Genomic DNA, 16,026 nt, shown 5'->3' with positions numbered 1-16,026 from the left:
CCACGGGAGGTGGGGTCGCTGGGGTGGGCTGTGTGGTGGGGAGGCCTATCTCCAGGAAGGGCTCAGTTTCTGCTTCCTTCCGCCAGGGCTACACAGATGAGCCTGTGTCCAAGATCCTCTCCCACGTGGAGGAGGGGAACGTGGTGCAGCTGGACCGCTGGGACCTCCGTGCAGAGCCCAACCCTGAGGCGGGGCCCGAGGAACGTGATGAGGGTGCCACCGACCGGGTGGGTCACCCGGGGCTGAGGCAGTAGAAATCACGGGGGCCTCTCCGCACCTCGGGGTCTGGAATTCCCAGGACACTTAGGCTGGGCCCCACTTTCCCACTTGCTTGTTCTGGGACCTTGAGTGAATTTCTTCATTTCTCCAGACTTCAGCTTCTTAAGCTTCTTAATCTAGACAATGAGAATGATGGTACTCACCTTGCAAGATTGTTGTTATTCAGCCACTTGGCAAATATCTACTGAGTGCCTGCTATCTGCCAGGCCCTGATCTAAGCAGTGAACACAGAGACCAAGTCCTGCTCATGGAGCTCCTGCAGAGTATGCCCGTTGGGGAGGAGAATGCCGCAGGCTGGGGGTGCTCTTGCATACAGGGCACTTAGGGGGGCCCGAGGGGGCAGAGCCTGAGGCAGGCAGGTGGCTGGGAAGAGCTTTCTGGAAGTGCTTTTTTTTTGGAGCTGTAGGAAAGGCCTCTGAAAGCGTGGCATGGTGCCCGTGGCCTGTGGCTGAGCCCGGGGCTAGAGCAGGGAGGCATCTCTGAGGCCCATCTTTCATGCTGCTCCCTTGACCTTGTTCCAGCTGCCTCTGGACGTCTTCAACAACTACTTCAGCCTGGGCTTTGATGCCCACGTCACCCTGGAGTTTCATGAGTCTCGAGGTTGGCAGTCTCCTGCTGGGCAGGCCCTGGGAGGCTGGGGAGGAAAGGACCTAGGAGTGTCCCCAAGAGGGTCAGCCCTTAGCCCCCACCAGGAAAAGGCACCCGTTCCCAGCCTGCCCTCTCACCCCAGCCTGGGAAGCCCCAGGAGGCTTGGAATGACTGCCCTTTTTCTGTCGCCACCCAGAGGCCAACCCAGAGAAATTCAACAGCCGCTTTCGGAACAAGATGTTCTATGCCGGGGTGAGTCTGGGATCTGCCAGCCCAGCCACACCCCTCTTCCCATGCCCCCTACCCCCCTGTGTTTACCAGGCCAGGACCCTTCCAGGCAGTGGTGAGGGAAGGTCCCTGTCACCAGATAATGACACCTCTGTCTCCCACAGACAGCCTTCTCCGACTTCCTGATGGGCAGCTCCAAGGACTTGGCCAAGCACATCCGAGTGGTGGTGAGCAGGCCGAGTTGCAGGCAGAGCAGGCAGGCCCTGCTGGGGGCGGGGGCTGCCTTGGCACCACACGTGCGCCCCCAACACCCTCCCCATTCCTGCCTCCAGTGTGATGGAACGGATCTGACCCCCAAGATCCAGGACCTGAAGCCCCAGTGCATTGTTTTCCTGAACATCCCCAGGTGAGGAGGTGGGGCTCTGCGCGTCCCATGCCCGCTCCCCGCAGGGCACCCTCTGAAGCACGTCCTGCGGCCCTCCCCCCAGGTACTGTGCAGGCACCATGCCCTGGGGCCACCCCGGCGAGCACCACGACTTCGAGCCCCAGCGGCACGATGACGGCTACCTCGAGGTCATCGGCTTCACCATGACGTCCCTGGTGAGTGGGCCAGGACGGGGCCTGCCTGGAGGCCTGGCCCAGCTCTGCCTGGCCCTGGCCCTGGCCCTGTAGTGTCCAGAAGCACAGCCCCAAAGTGGGGGGGGGCGTCACCAAACCTCCCTTCTCTGGCTGGGGGTTCACTGTCTCCTTCTCTCTCTGACTTTAAAGTATCTTTCAACCTCTCTGTGGGGACACTTCCACCAACCCCGTCTGGGGACTCTCCTTCCCCTGTCCATTGGGATCACTCTGTGTTCTCCCAGAGCCTCCCTGGCAGGAGCAGACTTGGGCACCCCCCGCCACTGCCCCCTTTCCCGCCCCAGCCCCTGACCTGAGCCCTCTGGGTCAACAGGCAGCGCTGCAGGTGGGTGGCCATGGCGAGCGGCTGACACAGTGCCGCGAGGTGGTGCTCACCACGTCCAAGGCCATCCCCGTGCAGGTGGACGGCGAGCCCTGCAAGCTGGCCGCCTCACGCATCCGCATCGCCCTGCGCAACCAGGCCACCATGGTGCAGAAGGCCAAGCGGCGCAGCGCCACCCCGCTGCACAGCGAGTATGCTTCCTCCCCGCCGCCCTGGGCTCTGGGCCCACAGCCAGACGCTGCCCCTCTGGGCCTTGGCTTCCCCAACTGGAAAGGGGCCAACAGTCCCTCTGCCCCAGGTCATTTGGGGGGGTACACTTGGGGAGGTTCCTGGGCCCTTGCCGAGTCCCTTCCTGTTGCCCCTGCTCTCAGCCAGCAGCCGGTGCCCGAGCAACTGCGGATCCAGGTGAGCAGGGTCAGCATGCACGACTACGAGGCCCTGCATTACGATAAGGAGCAGCTCAAGGAGGCCTGTGAGCAGCACGCGGGGCTTTGAGGGGCAGGGGTGAGCGGCAGAGCCACTCAGTGCCCTGGAGAGGCAGGGCATGGGGATGTAGCCAGCCGCTGACCGCCTGCTCTGTCCTCCAGCCGTGCCATTGGGCACTGTGGTGGTCCCAGGAGACAGCGACCTAGAGCTCTGTCGTGCCCACATCGAGAGGCTGCAGCAGGTGAGGGGCGGAGTCAGGGCCTGCTGTCTCTTCCCACTCCAGGTTCCGCTCCAGGTTCTGGTCTCACCCAGCCCTGGCCTTCAATTCTCTCAGCAGGAGCCCGAAGGTGCTGGAGCCCAGTCCCCAACATGCCAGAAGCTGTCCCCCAAGTGGTGCTTCCTGGACGGTGAGTGGCCCTGAAGGGCCAGCTCCTGGCAGTCCCAAGCCATGTCCAGCCTCCTCCCTGGGGAGCCCTGGGTTGGGGAAACAGAAGACCTGGGCCTGGGCAAGGGTCTCCTGTATCCTCAGCCAACTCAGTGTCTCCCCCACAGCCACCACTGCCAGCCGCTTTTACAGGATTGACCGCGCCCAGGTGAGCACTCACGGTCCTGCTCCACGCACAGCTGTGCCATGACGCCCAGCATCACCTCCACAGACGGGCGCCCCCGCTCTCACATTCCATAGGGCATCCCCGTCAAGCACATCCAGGGATAGGCGCGCCCTGCCCTCCCGGCTGGAGAGCACCGGATGGCGTCCCAGGGACAGGGCCGGGGCACCCAGCGAAGGCTTGCTCTTGGCCAGGGGTGGGGACGGGGCCTCCTGGCACAGGTGCCATCCAGAAAGACAGAAGAAAAAGCACTTCTGGCCAGGGGCAGAGTTGCCTGGGTCAAAGTTTATCAGTGGGAAGGGGCTGGCGTGTTGGTGGGCCCAGGACACAGGGCTCCGGTGGACGGAGGGCGAGGGGCCGGCAGGGTCGCTTGCCTGGCTGCCTCTCCTCGGTGTTCACACCCACAGCAGGGGCTTCTCCGAGCCTGCTGGCGCTCTGGTCCCCACGACAGGCCGCCCTGACCCCCCCACCCTGGCCTCCCTCCCCACAGGAGCACCTCAACTACGTGACTGAGATCGCACAGGACGAGATCTACATTCTGGACCCAGAGCTGCTGGGGGCATCGGCCCGGCCTGACCTCCCAACCCCCACTTCTCCTCTGCCCACCTCCCCCTGCTCACCCACACCCCGGTGAGTCCCAGGGCTCCTCCTGTCCCCCAGACCTTAGGTCCCACCTGTGAGGCAGCAGCTCCTGAAGCCCTGCCTTCAGCCACAGCCACAGCCACTTCCCAAGCCCCAGCCTCATACTCCAGCCTCCTGCCTCTGGTCCCCACCAGCTCCTCCCACCCAAGCCCGACCCCCAGCAAGTCCTGTCAGCTCCCCCCCGGCCCCCCCGCAACCCCCGACCTGCGCGCAGCGCACCCAGGCTGTGGCGCCGGCCTCCAACCCCGTGCTCCCCAGCCTGGGACCTCTGCCTGCGCCCTGCAGTCGCCGCAGGTCACATCAGCGTACACAGCCTGAGCCTGCCCGCCCTCCAGCACCACAGCCCAGCCCCACTCGCCCTCGGTTCTTTGAGGCCTCACGTTTGCCTGTTCCACACTTGTCCTTGTGGCCTCATTCTTCACACCCCCATGCTTCGCAGAGCTGCCCCCTTTCACGCCTCCACTTGGCGGTTTCCACCCTAGAGAATTCTCCTGGGGAACCCCATCTGATGCTGCTGTTCAGCTACACTGCCCCATCTCGTATTCTTCATAGCACTTCCTGTTCTCAAAACACTTTATTTATTTGTTTACTTGTTTGTGGCCCCGGCTAGAATGTGAGCTCCCTGAGAGCCAGCTCTCCACCCGCCATGTTCCCCGCGTATCTCCAGTGCCTAGGGCAGCACCTGGTGTATGGGAGGCACTCAATAAACCGTTGAAAGAATGAGGGGTGCCCCTGCTTGGGGCTGGGAGGGTGACCGGCTGGCCTGTGCTGTAGCCATGTCACATCTCATCCCGCTCTATTTGTAGGTCACTGCCAGGGGACGCTCTGCCCCCTAAAGGTGAGGCTTCTCCCTGGTCACAGGAGTGAGGGTGGGGAGGCGGGCTGTGCTCTGCCTTGCACAGACCTAACCCTTGAGGTCCCCGTGGTTACGCTCACCACAAACCCAGCCCTCAGCACACATGCCCCGCAGCCCCCTCCTCTGCACATCACCTATGTGTTCACACACCGACCCAAGCCCGGGCCTCCGGCCCTGGAGTGTAACGGGCAGGTGTTCCGGCAGGTGAAGAGCTGGTGGAGGCTGCCAAGAGGAATGACTTCTGTAAGGTACTAGCTCCCTGGCTACAGCTCCCACCCCCTCAGGCCTCCGGAGCCGGCCTGTTCAGGTGCAGCCACCTGTCTTCATCTTGCCCTCAGCAGGGTTTCCTTGATTGTCCCATTCCACCTTGCCCTGTCCAGCCCACAATCCGGGTCCCTTCATCCGGGTTTCCTAGCTCAATGTGCCTGTCCCTGGAGCTCGGGAGTGAGTCTCAGAAGAGCCACAGGCTCCAGGGCCTGGTCGCCAGTCCTCCTAGGGAGCCTGTGGGCATGCAGGCTGGGACAAGCCCATTGTCTCTCCCCTGACGGTCCCCAAAGACCCGAGCAGCCCCCGGGGATTGACAGGTGTGAGCACGCCAGTGTCGGGCCTGTGGCCTGTGAGTTGGGGGACGTCCCTGGGGGTAGAAAGGGCGGCCAGAGGAGCCCAGCCCTGCTCCTGCCCTCAGCTCCAGGAGCTGCACCGCGCTGGGGGCGACCTCATGCACCGGGACAACCAGAGCCGCACGCTCCTGCACCACGCGGTCAGCACTGGCAGCAAGGAAGTGGTCCGCTACCTGCTGGACCACGGTAAGCTGTGCCACTGGGGCCCGGGCTGGGCGAAGGCGGAAGCGGGGGAGGCGGCCCGGCCTCTCTGACCCGCCCCTCCCCTCTCCTGCAGCACCCCAAGAGATCCTTGATGCTGTAGAGGAAAAGTGAGTATCTGGCAGCGCTGGCCCCTGGTTACCCTGGAAATTGCCCATCTTCCTCAAGCCCCTCCTGTCTGGTGGGAGCCCATGAACCCTTCCTGGCCACATCTGTCATCCCCTGGGCCACCTGCCGTGCCCCAGGCCAGGGCCCCATTCTTCCTGCCCTTTCTGATGGCCCTTGGGAGACACATGGGAGAGCTGGATAGGGTCCACAGCAAGCCCCTGTTCCCCCAGCGGGGAGACCTGTCTGCACCAGGCCGCAGCCCTGGGCCAGCGCACCATCTGCCACTACATCGTGGAGGCAGGAGCCTCGCTCATGAAGACGGACCAGCAGGTGAGCAGCCTAGAGGGGCGGGCAGGGAGTCCACGCAGGCACAACCGATGCCCCCCCAGGCCTAAGCCCTTGTGAGGGGAGCCTCAGGAGAGCGCCGCCTCTGGGGAGTTGAAACTATTCCTCAGCCTTTCAAAACCCAAGCCAGTGCGCACTCCGCTCTCCCTGCTCTCCCTCCCGGGAGCACACCTTTCCCTGCCCCTGTTCTTCCCCCGCAGGTGTGCACCTACTAAACTCCAAGGGACCCTCCGTGAGGCCCGCAACCAGGGGAGCAGCGGGCAGCGGCAGCTCCTCTGGGCTCACCCCGCCCACCGACCCCCACCTTATCTCCAAGGCCCCCTTTTCTCTGACTTCCCAGCGAGCTGCAAGCAGCCCCTCCCTGGCTCACACCTGTCCTGTAACATTTCTGGAGAGCCGAGCAGACCGGCCAGGCTGTCTCCTGTTGCTGCTTCCATCCTAGGCCCTTCCTTGTTTCACTGTCCCCAGCTTTAACACATGTACTCTCAAAATCAAGAAAGAAAAGAAACCTGAGCCAGCAGGGCTAGGGCAGGCTCAGCCAGCCTGCAAGGCCTTCCCTCCTCCCTCAGCTCCAGAGGGAAGAGTGCCTGGCGTGTTCCCCAGCCTGATCCCAGCTCCTCCCTCCAGGGTGACACTCCGCGGCAGCGGGCAGAGAAGGCTCAGGACACGGAGCTGGCCGCCTACCTGGAGAACCGGCAGCACTACCAGATGATCCAGCGGGAGGACCAGGAGACAGCTGTGTAGCTGAGGCCAATGCTGAGGAGGGGCAGGACTGGGTTAGAGCCCGAGCCCCGAGCCCACCTCACTGCCACATTCCACTCGGACAGCCACGGGGGGACCCGCACTCCAGGGAAGGAGCCCCGTGCTGCCCCCTGAGGAGCCACCCAAACCCGGGGGCTGGACTCAGGCGTTGGGGCATCTCACCTGTTCCTGAGCCCCGGCCTGACCTGGAGGCCCGGCCCGCAGGGGAGCAGAAAACTGGACCGGACTGGGCAGGCCTTTGGGGGACTGGGGCTGCTCCGCTGCAGGGCGGCCCTCACCTCAGCGGGCGCCCTCCGGAGTTTAGGAGCCGGAGAGGGATGGCAGATGGGCTTGAAGCCCTATCAGGGAGCCTTCCTGAGTCACCTGGTCCTTACAGGGCCCCTGCTCCGAGGCTCCCCGGAGTTCAGTCCTCAGCGCTGCCCTGACCCCACCCTTTCCAGGGCTTCCTCCCAGAAACCTGGAGCCTGCTGCATTTGCCTGCCTGCTGCCCTGCTTGGCGCCTACCCCAGAGACCCTCCCCAGTCATTCGTCAAGGACTGTGTGGCCTGGGGGTTGGGGTGGGACTCTCACGGTGACTTGTTTACAGCTGGGTGTGACTCAGTAAAGTGGATTTTTTTTTTCCTTTCTGCGTTTGTTTTTTGGAGAGGTCTTACAGAAGCAACTGGGGCTGCTGGGGTATCTTCAGAGTGGGGTCACTGGGCGCCGCAGATCCAGACACTTTCCTGGGGGTCCTGGTTCTCATTAGGGGGTGGAGTCTCAGGGCCTGCCCGGGACCTGACCTCGGCCGGGCTGCCTAGCGGTTGGCGGGGGTGGGGGTGGGGGACCCGCTGAGCGCGGAGTGCCTCCCGATTCCTGCTTCCCGCAGGGACGTTAACAATGAAAGTGAGAGAGAGGTGGGGCTGGGTGGAGGGCTGGATTCAGGGGCCCATTGGCCCTGTGGCCTTGGGCAAGCCCCCTCCCCCAGGCCTCAGTGCTTTAGGTGGATCTAGTGAAATGATCGCCAAGCTCCCAGGGTCAAAAGGGTAGGCTTGTGCTGCCGCTGCCGAGGCCGGGTCTGGAACTTCTCAGACGGCCCCTGTCAGCTCCCCGTCTTTCTAAACGCAGGCCTGCGGGTTCCTCCCCCTCCAACTCTCCACCCCGCAAACCTGCGCTCCAGGAGACCCGCAGCACCCCCACCCCGGTCCCCCAGGCGTTCCCTGGGGTTCCCGTCCCGGGCTCTCAACACTGAGCAAAGCAAAGCACCTCCCCGCACACTTGGCGAAGCTGTCCGACGGCGGGGGGGGGGGGGGGGGGCGAAAGCGCCTTTCCAGCTGCACGGCGGGGAGCGCTGGGGGTGCGCAGGCCCCGGGGGCCCAGGGGGCACGGGGGCCGGAGCCGCACTTCGGCTGAAACGCGGGCCCCGCTCCGGGCCGCGTGACACACCGGGACTCCGCGGTCCCTACGGTCCCCATCGAAGGCTCCGCCGCAAAGGAGGGAGGCTCGCGTCCTTTGGGGAGCGGGGACGGCCCCTGGGAGGGGGCAGAGCACTAGGGTGGAAAGCCGGGCCTGGGGCCGGTGTATCAAGGCAAGACGGAGGCCTGGGGCCGCGAGACCCTGGGCTCCGGAGGTGAGGGGCCCGGAGCCCCAGGCACCGGGGGTCTGACGGCACCGGTGGGGCGCGGCGAGGGACGGGGACCGGCGGCGGGAAGCCGGGGTGGAGGCGCCAGGAACGCGAGGCGGGAGCGGAGGCGGGGACGCCGGGGTCGGGGGGCGGCGCGGGTTTAAGGGGAGGGGGCGGGGCGGGCCCTTCCTCGGTGGTTGGGGGGGCGGGGGCCCATGTGACCGGCTCAGACCGGTTCTGGAGACAAAAGGGGCCGCAGCGGCCGGAGCGGGACGGGACGGGCCGGCGCGGGAGGGAGCGAAGCAGCGCGGGGAGCAAGTGAGTGAGTGCGCGGCGCTGGAGGGCCGCCGTCCGCCCGGGGCCGGGGCAGCGTGGGGCCTGAGCTGCGCCCCGGGCTCCGAGCATCCCCCGGGAGCCGCCCCCGGCTGTGCGCCCGGGCGGGCGGCACGGAGTTCGGCCCCTCGAGCTTTCCCGCGCCGCGTGAGCTGCGCGACCCTTTGGGCCTGGAAAATGGGAAAGCTGGTGGGAGGTGCATGCAAACGGCTCCCTCGGTGGGGAAGGGGATGGGCGGGGAGCCCTGACCCTTGCTCTCCCCCCAGGATGCAGCACCGAGGCTTCCTCCTCCTCGCCCTCCTCACCCTGCTGGCACTCGCCTCCGCGGTGGCCAAAAAGAAAGGTGATGGGAGGTTGGGGGGGTTGGAGGAGGACGCTGGCGACCTCGGGGCTGGCCGCCTGGGCTCCGAGGACGGGACCCCAGGAAGCGATCCCCGAGGGAGTCCCTAGGTGCCCCGGGTCCTGAGCTCTGTCCTCCGTGCATTTTAGACAAAGTGAAAAAGGGCGGCCCGGGGGGCGAGTGCGCGGAGTGGACCTGGGGACCCTGCACCCCCAGCAGCAAGGACTGTGGCGCGGGTTTCCGTGAAGGTACCTGCGGGGCCCAGACTCAGCGCATCCGGTGCAGGGTGCCGTGCAACTGGAAGAAGGAGTTTGGAGGTGAGGAGGGCACAGGCGGGGAGCAGGGGAGGGGGCACAGCCGCACTGGAACCTGGGCCGACCCGCGGGGGGAAGCCGCCCGGAGGCCGCCCCGCTCTGACCCTGGGCGCTCTCCCGCCAGCCGACTGCAAGTACAAGTTCGAGAGTTGGGGGTCGTGCGATGGGGGCTCTGGCACCAAAGCCCGCCAAGGCACCCTGAAGAAGGCGCGGTACAATGCCCAGTGCCAGGAGACCATCCGCGTCACCAAGCCCTGCACCCCCAAGACCAAAGCCAAGGCCAAAGGTCAGCAGGAGAAGGGGCAGGGTCGTGGCGGGGGTGGGGGGACCTAAGGGGGGAATGGTTGGGCCGGAGTATTGGGGCCCTGGTGAGGGACTCTTTGGCGTCTCTGTAGAGTTTACCACCTGTCTGTAGAGACAGTGTAGGTAGGTATGTACCCACAGAAGGTGCTTAGAGGGCAGTAAATCCTTCTGGTCCCAGTAAGGACCAGCACGCTGCTCTGTTGGAGCATCTGGCTTAGGGTCGCGGGAAAGCCCTGGAAGGGCTTGGCTCTGTCACCTGTCCAGCCCCGCGGAGCATTTGGCCAGCTCTGCCCTTCCAGTGTGGAAGGACGGCAGTGTTCGCACGTCCTCTGTCCCCTACCTCATTCCTGACTCGTAGCAGCCAGAGGCGCCAGCAGGGCAGAGGGGATCCGCCCGCTCCCGGCAGAGGAGGCAAGGCTGTTTTGTGCCGGGTCGCCAGGACTGGGGCCCACACTTGAGGATGACCGACCGGATCCCCTGTGCAAGTTTAATGCGGGGGCGGGGCGGGGGGGGCGGGGAAAGCCCCGCAGCATAATGGCTGCCCTATCCCAGCAGCGTTCCCGTCCGCTGGTTGAGAACCACTAGGGGGCAGGATTTTCTCTCCCCTGATGTGCAGAGGGATCTTGACTGGGTCACCTGAAGGAACTCTAACTCGGTGTTTCTGTCTTGTTTTACAGCCAAGAAAGGGAAGGGAAAAGACTAGTGGCCAGGCCTGACTGCCAGAGAGCCCCCGGCCCACATCCTCCCTCCCCCAGGCCCAGGATCTAACCCACCAGTGCCTTTCGTTGTTCTTCAGCTTTATCAATCACGCCCTGCCTCTCTCCCCCACCCCCAAGTGCCCAAAGTGGGGAGGGACAGGGGATTCTGGGCAGCTGGAGCCTCCCCGCAAAGGGACTTCATTCCTGTGCCCCTTTTGTTCTTACCCACAATGATGCCATTGCTAAGAAACAAATAAATTCATTTTCTCCCAATAAAAGCTTTCTTTTTTAATATATAAAAGCCCCTTCCTGGGGAGTTTGCTGTGGTGATTTGTTGGGAGTGGGAGACGGTGGAGGGAAGAGAAGGCTGGCGGGAAGGGTAGCTTTCTTGGGGGCTTGCTGCTCCCCGGAAAAAGCAAAACAGTTACAAACATCTCAGAGCCCTCCTGTGAAAGGGGGCCCTCACCAAGTCCCCTGAGCTTTTCAGTCCTTGTCTCTCTGGGGACAACACCATGGTGGGGGGAGGGGACCCACAAGACTCACTAGAGCTGACACTCCTAGGCAAAGGTCCTTTGGTCCAGCCCACTGCTGTCCAGGGAGGTTCTACCCACTGGGAGAGTAAAGCTCAGGGATGCTTGCCGGCCCTAACAGCCGCTGCCCCCACTGGCACTGAAGTCTGTGGGTAAAGTCATCCCTGTTCTGTCTCTGGTGACCCGGGCCGCCCTGACACTCTGCAGAGGCCACGGGGCACCCTGCTCACCACGGCCCCTCCTCGCTCCCTGTGACCCAGGACTAGCCCTTGCCTTGGCTGGGGGGGCCTCTTCAGGATCGGGCGCATGCTCCCCGCTCAGGCTGGGACGGCAGGAAGCTGGGCCTCAGCTCCTGAGTGTGGTGCCCTCCTACTGGCCCGCAGTGACGGTGACCAGGACTGTGCTGTGGAAGGAGGGCGTGCCCCAGAGCCCGCTCCGCCCGCCCATCCAGCAAGTACCTGGCTAAGTAGTTGCAGCAAAGAGAGATTTCTACCCCTGGAGTGGTATTTGGGAGGAGGGGGCAGAGCCTACATGCGGGGTGCAGGGGGCAGAAAGCACCGATTACAACAGAATGGGGGACCCTACCCTTCCCTTCCTGAGCCTCCTTTCCCAAGCATTGGCCTCTGCTTGTCCCGAGGGGGTCCTGGGCTTCTGCTTGCCTCCAGATGTCCAGTCTTTCAGCCACGCTGGCTGGTCACAGTGGGGCAGGTGTCCGCGCAGGTCAGTGCCCCCGGCTCCCTGAGGCAGAGCCAAGCCTGCCAAGATGGGCCAAGCAGTCCCGGCTCAGACGCCGCCCTCCTCGGCCCGCGCTGGTCTTCTCTGAATCCAGCCAGAGCCTCTTCCTGAGCCTCACAGGCTGACGGGGACCTCAGTTCGCCCCTTGACCGTGAACACAGAGGTGCCTTCAAATCCTGCCCTTACAGCAGCTGAGCCACGTGGTCCCCCAGCACACATACGCGACCACCAGCACCTCCTAGGACACCCCTGCCTGCCTACCTGGCAGTGCCAATGTTCCGATACTGGCACAGCAGCAGGTGCCTGAAGGTCTTTTTAAAGGTGGCGTTGCAGAGGGCATAGCAGGCAGGGTTGATGGTGCTGTTGACGTAGCAGAGCCAGTAGCCAATGGACCACACCGTTTCAGGGACGCAGCTTTCGCAGAAGGTGTTCACCAGGACCATGACATTGTAGGGTGTCCAGGTGAGGATGAAGGCCAACAGAATTGCAAAGATGGTCCGTGTCACCTTGCGCTCCCGGGCTGCCATCTGCCGCTTCTTGCGCACCTGGTTGCGGGCAATGCTGGCAAATTTGCGGGCCACGTTGGCTGCTGGGCGCATGCCAGCTGGTGTGGCAGGCACAATCTCGATGGCTGTCACACACTCGTTGCCTGTGTGCTTCGTCACAATCTGGATCTTGGACCATTTGGAGGCTGGGTTGAGAGACCGTGGCTGTAGGCGAGGGGCAGGCGTGGCGGGTGCGGTGGTCTCTGTGGTTGACAGCTCTGTGGGTGGTCGTTCCTTGGTGTTCTGGGTGGCACTGCCTGAGCTGGACTCATTGGAAGTGTCCTTGTCGGCCACTGGGCGAGGCGGGGGTGGCAGGACGGGTGGCGGGGCCTCCTCCAGCTTCCCGTTGCGCAGCTGCTCTCGCTCAGCTTCTCCTGGCGGGGCTTTCTTGACACTCTGCTTCATCAGGGGGCTCTTGAGGAAGGCCAGGGTCTTGGCCTTCTTCTCCTTAGGGCCTTCGGGCCGGTGCTTGTGAACTCGGCTGCGGCTGGCCAAGGAGATGTGAATGTAGAGCACAGTCATGATGACCACGGGCAGGTAGAAGGCGGCGATGGCGGTGCCAAAGGTCACCGCTGGGTTGGACAGGAACTGGATGAAGCACTGGTTGTCCGGCACTGTCCGCTTGCCCACCACAAACTGCCAGAATAAGATGGCAGGTGCCCAGAGCACAAAGGACAGGACCCAGGCAGCAGCGATCATGAGGCCCGCCATCTTGGTGGTGCGCCGGGCTGGGTAGGTGAGGGGCTTGGTGACGCAGAAGTACCGGTCAAAGCTGATAATGAGCAGGTTCATGACAGAGGCGTTGCTCACCACATAGTCCAGGGCCAGCCACAGGTCACAGACCACAGCGCCCAGAGGCCAGTAGCCCTTGATGATGTACACGGTGTAGAGGTTCATGGAGAAGGCGCCGATGATGAGGTCAGCACACGCCAGGCTGAAGAGGAAGTAGTTGTTGACCGTCTGCAGCTGCCTGTTGACCTTGATGGACAGCATCACCAGGATGTTGCCCACCACAGTCACCAGGCTCAGCGAGCCTGTCACCGTGGCGATGAATACCATCTCCACTGTCTCATAGCGGCTGTGGCTTGATGTGACCAGATGCACAGACTGGTTGCCCGAGCTGCCGTTGACCGGTGTGAAATTCGCCATTTTGGTCAGCAGGGCTGGGCGGGCGGTGTCTGGAGGAGGAAGGAGAGGGAAGAGGTGAATGGCTGGCTGGGCTGTTGGCGTGGATTAAGGGGTAATGGCGGGGGGGCACACTGGAGTCCCGAGGGCAGAGCACCTTATCCTGCAGAACCTTAGATGACTCTGTCCCATTGCTTCCTCATTCGTTCATGCCTCACTGATCAAGTGAGTTCTGGGGGCTGCAGCTATGGAAGTGAGTGCGACACACTTGCTCTGCGCCACCCCCACCCCCGAGAACTTTACAGTCTGATCATACAAACAAGGGAGCAACAACAACAAAATGCTAGAGAGTAAATAAGGCAGGGTGATGGCCGGACAGTGACTCAGCGGACGGGCAGGAATGCTCCCTGCTGGGTGCTCAACAAAGGGCTGTCCAAGGAGGTGACCTGGAGGGACGACAAGGAGGCGGCCAGTGAAGAGCTTCAGAAAGTGGCCCAGTCAAGGGCAATGGCAAGAGCAAAGGACCTGAGGCTAGGACAGAGGGCCAGCGTGGGTGGGACCCCGGGAAGGGAGTGGGGAGGGGACAAGTGGTCCCAGAGGTCAGCATGTGACTCTGGTCAGAAGTGTTCATTCAGCCCTTTGGTTATTTCTTAAGCAAACGTTACCAGAGGACCTGCTCTCCAATGCCTACAGAAGGCACCGAGGACAAAAAAAGAGTATATATTAGCAGCTAACATTTATTCTCCACCAAGTGCCAGACACTTTCAACACTTTGTATAGGTATTAACTCATTTCATCCACACAGCAAACCTCTGAGGTAGGTACCGTTATTTTTCACTACTTGTAGATGAGGAAACTGAGGCACAGAGGTGTTACCCTGACCAAGGTCCCACAGCTCCTTGATGTGTTGCTGTCCCAGAGCTGAGTTAGGGCAGACGGAGGCCCAGGGAACCACAGGAGCCAGGGAGCACACCTGGGAGAAGGCCTCCCAGAGGGGGGGGGGGCCGGCGGGGAGGAGGCATGGAGCTGGGAGCCTTGAGGATGAGGGGGTGCCATGCAGGGAGGCTTAGGGAGGTGCGTCGCCTCTCCCAGAGCCTTCCGCCCTACCCCAGGGCATGGGGTGAGGTGCAGGGTCCCTGGGGTCTGGCAGCAACCAGGGGCTGAGACCTGTGAGCCATCAGAAGCCCGAAGGGCCCATCAACTGAGGAAAGGCACCCCTGGGTTCCCAGGGGCCAGGGCCAGCCCCAAGACCTTTGGGAGAACACAAAGGGTGACATTGTCCCAGAGGGGAGAGAGGGGCTGCTGCGGAAGAGCCCATAGCCTGCCCCTGCCGGCACCCCTTGGTCACCAGTACACCAGCCGCCGACCCCCAGGCAAGGCCCCTGCCCGCGGAGCCCGCGCTTCCTCCCACCCGGCCCCTCCCCCTCTTCCTCTCCCAAATGTGCGAGGGAGGCCCACGCCCTGCACGCTGTGCCAGGGCAGCTGCTCCGCCTGCTCCTCCCCGCACGCCAACACCGGCACCGTCACACACACGCAGGGACCCCATCACAGCCCCACCAGCCACTGTCATACACCCTGTTCTGTGTGACCGTGTGAGAGAGGGACAGAGAGGGACAGGGGAGTGGTGTGCAGGGAGGGAGGGAAGAGCACTCTCGATGTAGCACAGGCTTCAAGGCCAGCGGGGATCTAGCTGCATGGCCTTAGACCAGCCACCTCACCTCCCAGCACTTCTCTCATTTGCAAAATGGAGAGGACTCGTCCTGGGACAAGCTCCCACCGGGACGCAGCTGCGGCCATGGAGATAGGCAACTGAACTCCACTGGAGGCTGGGACCAAGTCCCCAGGTGCCCCCCAAGCCTGGCCTCAGCCCCCCTACCCTAATCCACTATCACAGACACAGACCCAGCCTCCTGGCCTGGTAGTTCGAAGTTGCCTGTCCAAATGCTTGGTGCACGGGAGGAGAGGTTAAGAGATGGGTGGTGTTACCGCCCCCCCCAACACACACCAAGGTCACAAATGAGTCAAAGGCAAAGACCAGATAAGGCCCCCTCCGCAGTGTCTGGCAGCCCCTCTCACCTCTGAGAGCCTCTGGAATAGTACCTGAGGTGTCAGCCTCAGAGCTGGGAGGGCAGAAGCACCAGCCTGGAGAGGTTGCCCTCACCAGACGCAGGCAGGCAAGGAGTGATCTCTCCGCCAGCCAGGCCCAGGGAAGCCCGCAGGCACGCCTCTCCGGGCCAGAACCCGGGCCGGGGGCATCAGCCGGGGAGGAAAGACATAATCACTCTTGGTTATTGAGTGTTTACTATGAGTCAGGAATCCCTCTGAGCTTTTTGCATAGATTCTCTGGTTTAATCCTTACAGCAGCCTGAAAAGGCAGGTAGTATTAGTACCCTCATGTTAAAGATATATCTTCTTAAAGATGATGATGATGTCAGTTAACTTGCCCAAAGTCACTCAGTGTGTAAGGGGCGGGTCGCGGCGGGGGTGAGGGTGGGCGGGTGACGCGGGCAGCACTGAACCCAGGAGCCACCTTCTCAACCGCAAGGTGCTTCCGCCTCACAGTTGATTTCCTGCCTCTGCTCTTTCTCCTTCATAACCACACGACTAGACGCGGGTGTAGGGAGGCTTGGGTAGGGTCCCCACCGATTTCCTGCCCCCTCCTTCACTTAGCTCTCCCAGAACAGATCTCTAGTCCCTACCGGGGACATTTGTCTCCAGTGAGGTGGCCGGTGATTTAGCCCCGTTCTGGGCTCGCTTGGGGAGGCTGCCAGCGGTAGACAGGGCGTAACGCAGTGTCTCCCCGCCCCCCACCCAAGTTGTCTTTCTGAACCCCTCGGAGTCCTCCGCAGACACCTTGACCATAACTCTCCCGCCCTCCTCCG

The 16,026-nt window shown here is 63.0% G+C and overlaps 3 protein-coding genes across 11 annotated transcripts in view; 2 read left to right on the top strand and 1 right to left on the bottom strand.

Annotated features, from left to right (window-relative positions):
• The window catches only part of DGKZ (diacylglycerol kinase zeta), a 41,588-nt gene extending 34,344 nt beyond the window's left edge, over positions 1-7,244 (top strand). For 5 of the 8 annotated variants that reach the window (XM_054587086.1, XM_054587089.1, XM_054587088.1 and 2 more), the window contains exons 14-31: positions 87-227; positions 801-879; positions 1,064-1,119; positions 1,260-1,322; positions 1,428-1,501; positions 1,584-1,695; positions 2,045-2,244; positions 2,425-2,525; positions 2,641-2,720; positions 2,817-2,886; positions 3,032-3,072; positions 3,578-3,717; positions 4,536-4,567; positions 4,790-4,833; positions 5,271-5,391; positions 5,483-5,516; positions 5,745-5,844; positions 6,487-7,244. In XM_054587086.1, the coding sequence (XP_054443061.1) occupies positions 87-227; positions 801-879; positions 1,064-1,119; positions 1,260-1,322; positions 1,428-1,501; positions 1,584-1,695; positions 2,045-2,244; positions 2,425-2,525; positions 2,641-2,720; positions 2,817-2,886; positions 3,032-3,072; positions 3,578-3,717; positions 4,536-4,567; positions 4,790-4,833; positions 5,271-5,391; positions 5,483-5,516; positions 5,745-5,844; positions 6,487-6,603 (1,605 nt within the window). In that variant the 3' untranslated portion in view covers positions 6,604-7,244. Of the gene's footprint in view, positions 1-86; positions 228-800; positions 880-1,063; positions 1,120-1,259; positions 1,323-1,427; positions 1,502-1,583; positions 1,696-2,044; positions 2,245-2,424; positions 2,526-2,640; positions 2,721-2,813; positions 2,887-3,031; positions 3,073-3,577; positions 3,718-4,535; positions 4,568-4,789; positions 4,834-5,270; positions 5,392-5,482; positions 5,517-5,744; positions 5,845-6,486 lie in introns of all 8 variants that reach the window. The other 3 variants (XM_054587087.1, XM_054587081.1, XM_054587083.1) reach the window with 1 other exon arrangement.
• Positions 7,245-8,821: 1,577 nt separating this feature from the next.
• On the top strand, positions 8,822-10,316 carry MDK (midkine). 2 transcript variants are annotated; one of them, XM_054587184.1, is made up of 4 exons: positions 8,822-8,897; positions 9,044-9,211; positions 9,333-9,494; positions 10,189-10,316. In XM_054587184.1, the coding sequence occupies exons 1-4, from the start codon at positions 8,822-8,824 to the stop codon at positions 10,212-10,214; spliced, it is 432 nt and encodes a 143-aa protein (XP_054443159.1). In that variant the 3' UTR covers positions 10,215-10,316. The 2 variants fall into 2 exon arrangements, with proteins under 2 accessions (XP_054443159.1, XP_054443160.1); XM_054587185.1 differs by lacking the exon at positions 9,044-9,211.
• A 1,415-nt stretch (positions 10,317-11,731) lies between these two features.
• On the bottom strand, positions 11,732-13,168 carry CHRM4 (cholinergic receptor muscarinic 4). Its single transcript, XM_054587183.1, has one exon. The coding sequence runs from the start codon at positions 13,166-13,168 to the stop codon at positions 11,732-11,734; it is 1,437 nt and encodes a 478-aa protein (XP_054443158.1).
• Positions 13,169-16,026: the final 2,858 nt, after the last annotated feature.

Source organism: Pteronotus mesoamericanus, unplaced genomic scaffold (assembly GCF_021234165.1).
Source record: "Pteronotus mesoamericanus isolate MK-2021 breed Mesoamerican mustached bat unplaced genomic scaffold, CSHL_Meso_final scaffold_1066, whole genome shotgun sequence".
Classification (NCBI taxonomy): Eukaryota; Metazoa; Chordata; class Mammalia; order Chiroptera; family Mormoopidae; genus Pteronotus; species Pteronotus mesoamericanus.
This window is presented reverse-complemented; position numbering and strand designations above follow the sequence as displayed.